Source organism: Prosopis cineraria, unplaced genomic scaffold (assembly GCF_029017545.1).
Source record: "Prosopis cineraria cultivar Desert tree isolate PC_DT_omini unplaced genomic scaffold, ASM2901754v1 PC1595, whole genome shotgun sequence".
Classification (NCBI taxonomy): Eukaryota; Viridiplantae; Streptophyta; class Magnoliopsida; order Fabales; family Fabaceae; genus Prosopis; species Prosopis cineraria.
This window is the reverse complement of record NW_026556920.1, coordinates 4,471-15,893: the sequence shown is the minus strand read 5'-3', so window position 1 is coordinate 15,893 and position 11,423 is coordinate 4,471. Positions and strand designations below refer to the sequence as shown.

The window sequence follows — 11,423 nt, the reverse complement described above, 5'->3', positions numbered from 1 at the left end:
AGGATTATGATTCTAAGCTAGAGACTTAATTTTTAATTTTTGGGTATTTTAGGTACGAATTTATGAAATAAAAAGAAAATTTTGATAATAAAAATTAGTTTAGAAGTTGATTTTTTTAGATTATTAATGTTTATTGATAATTAAAAGAGGAGTTAAAAATTATACTTAATAGTATTAACTATAGATTTGTATTAAGATTGAGATTAGGAATTATGTTATATTTTTAATTCTATTATTAGAATTATTTTATTAGTTTCAAAAATTGAAACTAATATTTATAAATAATATGTTATTTTGTAGATTGTATTACTGGTGAAGATTGTGGTGAGAGAGAAATTTTAAGGAATAATTTATTGAAAAAGCCACAAGGTAACCATGCTTTTAATTTGTGATTAGTGTTACTTCATGTTAATTGGGTGATTATTGAGAAAATTATGAATTTTGTAATATTGTATAATTGTGCAATATTATTATAAATTTGTTTGATTATTGTGGGAGGTGTTGGGAGACTTGCTATTATTGTTGTATTTATGTGCCACGTGGTATGCCCCTATTGGAGCTCAATAGGTGGTTTGTAAGGGCTCGGGCCAATCTACCTTTGGCCCGGTAATTTAGCACCGAGTGAGGGCTACGGCTCGAGGTTAATGGAGGGATATAAGGATGGTTGTTTGTGTGTATTGTAATATTTCATATATTTGTTGGAATTATATTATTTTTAATTCTCACTTAGTAAGCACACACTTAACTGTTTGTATACACTATCATAAATTGGCTTTGGTTACTGGGACTTTTGAGTCTCATTATGTGGTTAACAATTTTCAGGAGAAGAGCCACGAGTGACACGTGGAGGAGTCCCAGAGGCTTAGTGGTATAGATCCACTGTCTCTTTTGGGTATTTAATTTATGATTTATAATGTGTTATATTGCCAATATTAGGGCTTTTTTTTGTTTATTGTCAATTATATGAATATATAAATGTAATCATGTCTTTCAAACTATTTTTATTTTTGGTACAATTTGGATGACTGTAATTTTAATATTTGGTTTACTTTAGATTGGTTAAAATGGCATGATTATAAGGCCAAATAACTGGCTTGTGTTAAAAATTGACTAAATTGCTTATTTTACTTGTTGGGAGTATAAGGATGGACAAATGTGATTTAGTTTACTTGTTGGGAGTATAAGGATGGACAAATGTGATTTAGCCTAATGGCATGTGGGAGGTAAAAATTTATCTGAAATGTTGTAGTGTGTGAGTTGAAGCCAATTATAAAATATTTTATATCAAAATTATTGATATAAAAATGTGTTGGGTGTCTGTAACCCAACTATGGTTGAGTTAAATTATTTTAAAAAAAAAAATTTGGTGTGTTACAATTGTCTCTCTTTTACTCCCTACTTAATGCACAAATACTGATATACACATCAAATACATTAATACCTTTATTTTTAAAAATATAGGATATGATACGATTCTGCATGTGTGTATACATATTTATAAAAAAATCATAAAAATATTAAAAATATAATCAATTCAAAAAAAATCTAAACTAGCATATATATACAATCCTTTATAGTAATGCCAAGTAAAAGATAATGATTAACTGTACTTTTACTCTATCTATACCTAATTATTTATCACCTAATCCTACTAATAGGTATAATATCAATGTATTTTCCTTCTCAAGCATCATTTTAAAAAGGATAACTTCTATATCTGGTTCTACTCGCAACTTGCTTAGACTTTATAAATTTGTAAATCATAAGATGACATTCCCAAGTTTTTATAATTAAGAAAAATGCAGTCTCTATTTTTTTATTACATCTAAAACTTATTTTTTATGAAAAATATAATCATTGACATTAAAATAAAATAAAAAAAGATATTAGTAATAACAAGATTAATATCGTGATCTTTAATAAAATTTAATTTTTTACAAAATTTCTTGAAGCGTCAGCTCACAATCTTGAAATATCATATACGTATCAAAAATTAAAATATTTTAAATTAAAAATGTTCTAATACTTTATAAATATGTATCAAAGAAATATCAATAAGTATCAGTATATGCAAAACAATTTGAAATATCAGTGTTTCATATCTCCTTATTTCTTTTTGGCCAGTGTTTAGTGATGATGGAATGACAGTAAGAGAAAACTCTACTCTCACATTGACGAAGAGTATTGTTGGGCCGAACAAAGGCCTAATGTTTGAGCTTTACATTTACAACCAAGCTCACTACTCCAAATCCAAATATTATTAGTATAACTCGAATGCATTTCTCATATATATGTTTTTTTAAGCAAAAACAGTTTGTAACTTTTATTAATTGTTTGATTCTTCAATCAACGGATAGTTTAAATAATATATTACTATAATTTTTAACAAAAAATAATTAATATTTATTGTGAGTAATCATAGAAATTACAATTAGGTTCAATGACCAAACAAAGGTTTTTGACCATCTTATTTTTTCACCTTGATCTTCACCATACTTTTTTTTTCAAATTCTTTTTACCATACTGAAAGCATCTTAAACATACTTTTTTTGACCTAAACACCTCAAATATACTTTGATACTCACAATTCAAAAATAAATCTAACATGAATACAAAATAAATATAAATTATCACTAAAAATTGTGAATTATTATTAAAAAAAGAAAAAAATTGAATCAATATTTGACTCTTTCTGGCCAACAAAAAGACCATACTAATAACCCTCTTGTGGTTTGCCATTCACAATCATTTCTTGTGCTTTGTCACAAAAAATTTGAATTTTCTTCAGTCTTGTGACTTCTACAATTGCCTTTGGTATACAAGCGCTTTTTTGGGCAGAAACTAGCAGGTTGGCCCTATAATGAATTTTTTTTAATGTTCAGATGCTAAGGATTGGACAAGAACAAGTGAAAATACTATATTAAACTAAGCAGCCATAGTGATCATAGTTATAGACATAAATGTCTGTAGAAGTTCTTAAACCTTGATGGTGCTTGATTAGAATTTCCTTCTTCTTTTAGACAAAAAAAAAAAGATCAAAACTTACCTTTGCAACTGGTTAAAGAACTACAAATTTTAAGCATTTGTCTGTGTTTAGAAAGCAAATCAACCAAACAATTGAAGTATCAGGCATACTATAGATAGTAAGTCTCATTTCACTTGGATGTAGAGATGCAAGTTGAAATAGAATGGAACAAGAATGTTGCGCGTGAGCATGAAATTGCAATGGGTAAATTGATAACATGAACTAAACAAGAAGGTAAACTAAGGCTAAAGGCTAATGATTGATAGAGCTCTTAAGAATTTCAAGGTATCTTTCTGTGTGTCCTCCTCCTTTTCTCTACTACTGTTCTCTTATTTATAGTGTGCACAGGCTATGTTGTCTATTTGTAATTGCCAACCCATGTTCATAAAATATCTGCGGGTGAAGGTCATGATCTTGTGAGATTTAGGGCTCATTTAGATCATATTCTTGTGTAAAGCAACAATACAACTAGTAGTTCAAAGTCTTAAGGGATTCAAAAACCCGTGTTTACTCATTCAAGCCATTTCATCATGTTATGGATCGAACTTGTCATTATTGGATCCCTTGTTGGGCTTGATGTTTCACTCACTCGACCCAATTCTTACCATAGCTGTTGAGACATTTTGAATAGGTGTCGTTTCAGTTTTAGCCCAAACAGTATTTTATTTTAATTAGTTACAAGCTCTAAAATAGTAAAGGAGATCTAAATGAATCTAATAGTGAAAAAAGGGGATAATAACAAAGAATAAAAAATACCCCTGAAGATGAAAATCATAACTAAATATCATGAAGTGTGATAACTATTGTTTAGTGTCTAGAGACTTGTGTGACATTTTTTATTTTGACAAAATAACATATTTGCCCTCAATAATTATTAATAGTCTTGAAAAATGACTAGCTTCATTAGATTATTGATTAAAACATAATATAAAATGACTACTTTTGTTTTATCCAAACACATGAATATGTCCTTTAGACTTATATCCATGGGAAAATGACAAGCAATTGTGACCATTATTATCAAATATTTGAGTTAAATCTATGAATTTATAATTTTTATGCTTCTACCTTATGAAATAGTGTTAATTCACTCATAAACTTGAACTAAATAAAAATTTAGTTAAGCTCACAAGTTGGCCTCTAAGTTTACCATTTTTATATTTATAGCTCATACAATCATATCAATTTATTTATAAATTCGAACTCCATGTAAATTTGGTTAAACTTATTAAGCTCATCAATTTTTTTATCTAATTGAGTAAGTTAAGTATATGCTATGTGGAATTCAATTTTTAGAAGTGCTAGAACCCGGTTCAAAAAAAAAAAATAAAAAAAATTAATATTAATGAAAAAGAAGACCAAAAATACAGAAGATAAGTTGCCTTATTTTGGAATTTTCATGTTTTGTAAAAGAATATATCAATGTAAACAAATTTAATTTCAATGACTTATATTTGAAACATACTTAAAATCATATTTGGATCATATTTTATATTTTAACTATTTAATTATACATTCTTAATAGTTATTTATTAATAAATGTAAACTTTTGTGAGTTTAAATTTGAGTTTATGATTTTTCTTTATATTCTTATCATAAGTTTACTTAAATTTTAAGTTTGACCACCTTGATTGCAACTGTTTTGTACAAATGTACTTGTAAGTTGTATCATATTTAATTTTATGCATAACAAGTGCCTGTTTGGATACAGAAGTTAATTGATTATTCTTGGCAAATCCATGGTTTGGGGGGAAAAAAAAACTAAACACCCCCATTTGTTTATAATAAATTATGAGGGCCATGACCACGTTATGAAATAAGCTCCCTGGGATAGCTTCTCCATATCATCTAATACCATTACAATATTTATTACCTGCCAGAAATTTTCACCTGCCAATGTTGCCCTTAACTCAAAACATGTACCCTTCCTGTCTAACAGTCGATCTATCTCTTCATGTGCTCCTTCATGCGTGCCGTCCTCCTCCCACCTGCAATTGTCGTCATTTGCCATCTTCGATCAATGGCCACTGACTGCAATCTCCGACCATCATTGAACAAGGTCTGTGTTGCCCCGATCTGGTTGGTCCATCTCCAATCTGCTCCTCCTCCAGCGTCTTCTTCGTCTTCTCCTCCAATCAGTTCAAGTCTCCTCCAGCACCATTGTAAGCCTCCTGCAAGGTATGTGAGCTTCTCCAACCTTTTTTTAAGATCTGGATATAACTCTTTCGATCTGATGGGTCCTTTGTTTTGCATGCATTTTTGTTGCCCAATATGCATTCCTCCATCGTCTTTCATGTTATTTGGGTCTTTAGCTTAGTAGATCTGGTGTGTTTTATTTTGATCTAATGTGTTTTATATGGGTATCTTCTCGACTAATATTTTCCACAGTCCTCTCTATCTTTTTATTTCCATAGGCCATGTGAAATTTTTAAATTCGTTTCATGAATGAAGATATAGATTTTGTAGCTGTTGGGATGTATGGTTTTTGAAGAACATGTCCAGTTATTGAAAGTATAGTAGAACAGCAATAAGTGGTTGATGGTTTGCGGATGCGGGGAATGAATGATATAGGTTCGTCAATCAATAGTGCAAGGGCGATGAAATATTTGGTCACAAATAGTGGCTAAATGCCTTTTTTTTTATTCAATGAATTGAGAGCGGAAAAGTAAATTTGTTAAGTAACATTTCTTATGTCACATGTGAATTGCGAACTGTGAAGTTGATGGGGCTTTGGGAGATGCCAGGAGTTCTTATAATTTGCAGTGTTTTGCAAAGAATTTGATGATTCCATGTGATTTAGTTGCTAAAGCAATCAAGATTTTGGAACCATCATTATTGTTGCATGCTTTCATTAGAAGCTGATTCTGATTTTATGTAGCATGAAAGAAAAGGTTAAATAAAGCATGAAAAAGATTATCATATTTAGTGGCAGACTAAGGACCTTTGGTCAATAGGGCATTTTTATTGAAAAAAACTATGAAAAATTTTGAAAATTTATTATTTAAATACAACATATTTAATTTTAAGATTAAGTTAAATAAAATTAATTAACTAATTATATTTATATTCCTCTATTCAAAATATAGAATTATATTTAAATTTTAATACTATGTTGAAACATTTTTTTTTTCAAGTAAGGAAGATTAATATTTTAGTGGGTTCAAAATCATAAATTTTGTGGGCACAAAGTGTAAAATTTTCTTACATTAACATATAATTTTTTTCCAAGTAAGTGGGGGCATTTGCCCACCCTCTCACACTCATGTAGGTCCGTCATTGCCACTAATCACATTGATAGATGTTCATCCTTGCCATTATTCATATGGCATACATTTATAATATTATTATAGATCAATTTGTATATTATTAACTAAATTTTATGTTATTGTAAAATTGATATTTAATATTTAAGACTTATATCTTTTTATTTTATTTAATTTATTTGAATTTAGATATATTGAGTTATTTTTTACATAAATTAATTATTAATATTAATATAATTTAAATTTTTATAATTAATCAAATATATAAGTTAAATAATATATTTTAATTTTTAAATAATGTTTAACATATTTAATAATTTGTATGTACAAATTTATCAATATTTAATTTTAAAAATAATTTTTTATGATAATTTATACATTTAAAATTGATTCTAATTAAAATATACAAACATATTTAATTCTAACAAAATTAATTTTAAAAAACAAACATTTAAATAAATCACATTATAACATAATCAATTATAATAAAAATCAATTATATTAATTAATTTTTTTATAATTAATTATATCCAACAAAAATTCAAGTGACAATAAATTTGGATGAGGATGATTGAGGATATATTCGAGCAGTATTCTTACAATTGAGGCCAAGGCGCCACATCACAATCAGATTGTCAACTCTGTAGACAAAGACATGGATGAAATAATACAATAAATGATATAGAAAAAATATATAATTTTAAGTCTTTATATTTTGTTTGAATTTTGTTATAAGTCTCTATATTTTTTTAATATTATAAATTTATATACTTTTATTTTTGGGTGTTCTAAATCCCTCAATGAGTGATGTTATGAAGATTTAAAACATCAAAAAAATATAAAAATATAAAATACTGAAAAAATGTAAAAATTTATAACAAAATTTGAACAAAATATAGAAATATAAAATTATATTTTTTTTTTTAAGAAAAAATTGTAAGCAATGAGATGCATAAGCTGTGGAGGGGATGTGGGAAATTCTAACGCGGTTGCCCCATGTACACACGCTGAAAACAACACCGCCATGAGGTGGCGATTTCCTTGTTCCGGGGTCAAAAGAGAAGCGGCACGTCAAGAGTAAGTTAAAGAAACACAGGCTCGCCAGTTCCGAATTCAATTGCGTGGTGGGTCACTGCTGGCGTTTAAATGCACAGAGCTGTATCTGTATGTATTTCAAGATCCATGAAAGGCCATCTTTAATTTGTCCGCTCCAACGCTGACCGCTTTTGGGATTTCGCCTCTACCTTCATGGGTTTGCTTTCCATTATACAATGCTTCTGTAGTATTTCCTGCTGATAAAAATATTAAAAACTCGAGTTTCAGTTTCCTCAAGCGTCCCCACGACCTTCAAATAATTATGGCTTCGGTCCTTTTCTTAGGCCTTCTTGTGTCTCCCAATCACTTTCGTGGCCGTTGTGGCACACTGCATCAAAAGAGAATTCTGGATATGGATTGGCTTTTACAAATTTTGTTGACCGGAACAGTGACAGTGGACTGAAATTTTAAAAATCTTTCCCTTTTTTTCCCCTTCTTAATTCGAGTGACCTTTTATTTTATTCCTGCCAAATAAATGATAGGCGCATATTATGGCCAGAGAGAACCATGATTCTAGTATTCTTCGAACAAGGGAAGTGTAATCACTTCTTTATTTTCTTTTTTAATTCAAAGGGAAAGATACTTGCATAGCAGCAAAACTTGTGGAATAGGATGATATTAGAATCGACCTAAGAGCTACCCACTCAAAATAAATTTTTTTTTTTATGAATAAAACAAATCAACAATCCCTCGGAAAATGGAGAAGAAGGAATATAATTTATAAGGAAAATAATAAAATCCAAAAGATGAGTTATTTTTAGTATCTTGCCATTTTTCAGCAAGTATTGCAACAGTGAGAGAGGGGACTCTCCTTTTTTTTTTTTCTCTCCATATTCACCCTTCATTAATTCTACCATTTAAAAATTATTTAATAAAACAAAATGAATAATAAAAATTGAGGAGGTGGAGAGAGTCATCCTCCTCTCGTACCCTGTGTTCTTCAACAAAATATCAAAGCGTGAAAGGTGGGTAGGATGGTGACTAGCGACTTTTGTCGACTTATCTACGAGAGAAAATAACATACAAGGGATTCTATAATCATTTTTTGCAGCTGTATTGATTTGTTTAATTAATTTCCTGAAATGAGCCATCCAAGAGAATTTTAAAGGCTGTGACAATGATGAAGAAGATTGAGTCAAAAGCTCGTTGGAAGTTTGGAAAAGAAGGATCCAGTAGCATCACTGACTAGCACAGCGCAGTGTAACTGCCTTTTGACCGTAACAGGAAGCTCTGAGATTGAATGACCCTTGTGTAGATTTTGGAAATTTATTAGCGCCTTTGATTATGAACTTCAAGTGCTTAATTCCGCCTCCACACATACAAACAAAATAACCCACTAGTCTTATTCCCTGTGCCGCCTCATAGAGTAAATGTGCACTTCCCTTATTCTATCCTACACTTAATTCATAGTCGCTTCATGGCCGCGTGATTTGGGGATGCGTTAGAGAACTCGAAGTGGACATCAATTATAATTCCTCCGTTGTTCATCCCGTCCAGACCTTAACGGAAGTTTTTCATTCAGTATTTAGTATTATATGATATTATATATATATATATATATGTATATTATATTTTGTAAAAAAATAAGGCATTTCAAATCATTTAACATGTAATTAATATGATTTTTAAAAAATGTCACTGTGATTTATAATTTTTTAAATTAAGATAATCTATTAAATAAAAATAATGGATAATTTTAAATATTATTAAATGATAATTAATTTATCAAAAATATAAATTAGTTAATAGAATACATTATTTCAGATTCTGCAGTGAAATCTACAGTAGGCTACGAGCCATGGCATCTCCATCATGCTCGAGCCTCAGCCAATCACTGATGCTTCCAACACTGCTCCAATCACGTAGTAACACTTTTGACCAGCCATGGCGATGCACGACCGTGGCCCCGTTAGGGCTTCCCAAATCCAAAAATAAATAGAATAAAATGTTCCTGTTTGAAGATAGCCCCTGCCCCGACGCCCCACCTTTCTCACAGCGCGTCCGAGGGAAAGGTTCATTAATTGATAACCATATTGTACCATTAAATTAATAATAATTAATTAACGAGGAAGAAAGAAATATGGTATAGTTTTCACGGCTTTTCCTTCTTTCGCTGCTGTAGTCTCCTCTCTTCTTTGAAGTTAAAGCCCCCCTATAATACAGAAGAAAACAGCCATAAGATTCTACCTTTTTCTTTCATTACTGAAAAAAGCGAGTCATTTTGGGAATTTGACCACACCTCCGAGGCCTTTGACTCAAAATTATTTCCATATAATCTTCTCCGTGCTCTGTCCCTACCCGCCGTTCTGTGATGAGACGAAGCCCCCGAACAACCACACAAACTCACACCGGCACACCTCTGCTCTAAAGCCGAGCGGAGATTATTTGGATCTACAAAGACTAAAAAAGAATCTGTTTTTTCTGCGATGGATAAAGGCTGTCAATCCTCTGCAGCATCTTCCCGTGATTCTTCTGTTACTACAGCCATAGGCAGCAGCAGTAACGCAAACTTCACCGGCAATAATGGCAGAGACCAATATATCCGGCAGCTCAACAAGTTTTCTCACAAGATTTCCAAGCCCGTCGTTGCTAAAAAGCCGACCTTCGATTCTCCTCAAAATCAACAACAAAACCATAGCTTAAGCCACAATCCGCCACAACCGCCGCCGCCTCCGCCTCCGCAGCAGCAGCAGAGTTTGCAGCATCAGCCCCCTGTGTACAACATCAACAAGAACGATTTCAGGGACGTGGTTCAGAAGCTCACGGGTTCGCCTGCTCACGAGCGCATGTCGACACCTCCACCTATTCAGCAACCTAAACCTCCAAGTTCTCGGCTGCAGCGGATTCGCCCTCCTCCCCTCGTGCAGATTAGCAATCGCCCTCCCCCGTTGCTAAACGGCGCCGCACCCCATCCTCAACCACCCATTATGAACCCTCCCTCGGCAATCCCCAACAACCCCGTCAACTCGTTTCCCGTCAACAATTTCTCGGGCTTTGGAAGACCCGTCGCGCCCTTATCTCCTCTTCCGCCATTTCCAGCCGTCCATGCGGCAGCCGAGTCTCCTATCTCAGCGTACATGCGCTATCTGCAGAATTCGGTGTCCAACATCGATTCTAATTCCAAGCAATTCTCGGGATTCTCGCCCTTGGCTCCCCTGGTCTCGCCGCGCTGGAACAATTTTACTCCGCAACAGCCTCAGCCGGAGCCACGTTCGCAGGCTCAGGAGATTACTTCTTCGCAAACAACAGCCACGGCACAATCGCAGTCGCAGTTTCAGATGCCGGCTTCGCCGGTTCCTTTCGGTTGCTTGAACTCGCCGAGATCGCCGTACCCTCTGCTTTCCCCCGGTCTTCTGTTTTCGCCATCGTCGGGTCAATTAGGATTTCCCCAGTTCCCCCTTTCGCCTACGGTGCCTCTTCCAAGCCCGAAATATAGAGGTCTCTGAACTCGTACTTCTTCAGCTAAGGGTAAGACTGGTCACTGGTTAGAAAAATATTGTTGGTTAAGGTTTAGGATTTGTTTTTGTGGCTCATGTACATGGCTTTTAGGCAGAGGGAATGGAGTTTATTCATTTTCTAGTGGTGGGACTGAAAGTGGAACTAGTCAACCATTGCTTAGTTTATTCTGTAGATGGGGCAAGGCATTCAAAACTCAAAGAACAATCTTTGTTATGTTTGTGCTTTTTAGAGATTTTTGGGGGTTGGGGGGGGGGGGGGAAGGCTTACAAGTCATACAAATACAGTGGAAAGTTGTTGCATTGCAATTTCAATATATGATAATATTGGTCCAAAACCTGTTATATCGAATTCTCATGGGTAAGTCTTGTGGCACTCTTTAAACGGAATAGCCAGACCTAATCATTTGGGTACAGGCAACCAATGTTGTTCTGGAATCACTGAACCTGTTTATTCATGGTCCCCCATGTTGCTGCCTCGCTGTTGCCTGACGCCTCTGAAGCTGAGGCAAATTAGCTGACTAATTCAATTTATATGTTGGGGGACTTCGATGCTCAAAAATGGAATAGTGGGCATTCATTCAC

General features: G+C 33.0%; 1 protein-coding gene across 1 annotated transcript; it reads left to right on the top strand.

Moving 5' to 3' along the window:
• Positions 1–9,462: 9,462 nt before the first annotated feature.
• LOC129300444 (VQ motif-containing protein 9-like) lies at positions 9,463–11,094 on the top strand. The gene has a single exon (XM_054939021.1). The coding sequence runs from the start codon at positions 9,810–9,812 to the stop codon at positions 10,827–10,829; it is 1,020 nt and encodes a 339-aa protein (XP_054794996.1). The 5' UTR covers positions 9,463–9,809; the 3' UTR covers positions 10,830–11,094.
• The last annotated feature ends 329 nt before the right edge of the window (positions 11,095–11,423 follow it).

Excerpts from the sequence above, each read along its gene's own strand:
- LOC129300444 (XM_054939021.1), top strand. The coding sequence starts at position 9,810 with ATGGATAAAGGCTGTCAATCCTCTGCAGCATCTTCCCGTGATTCTTCT.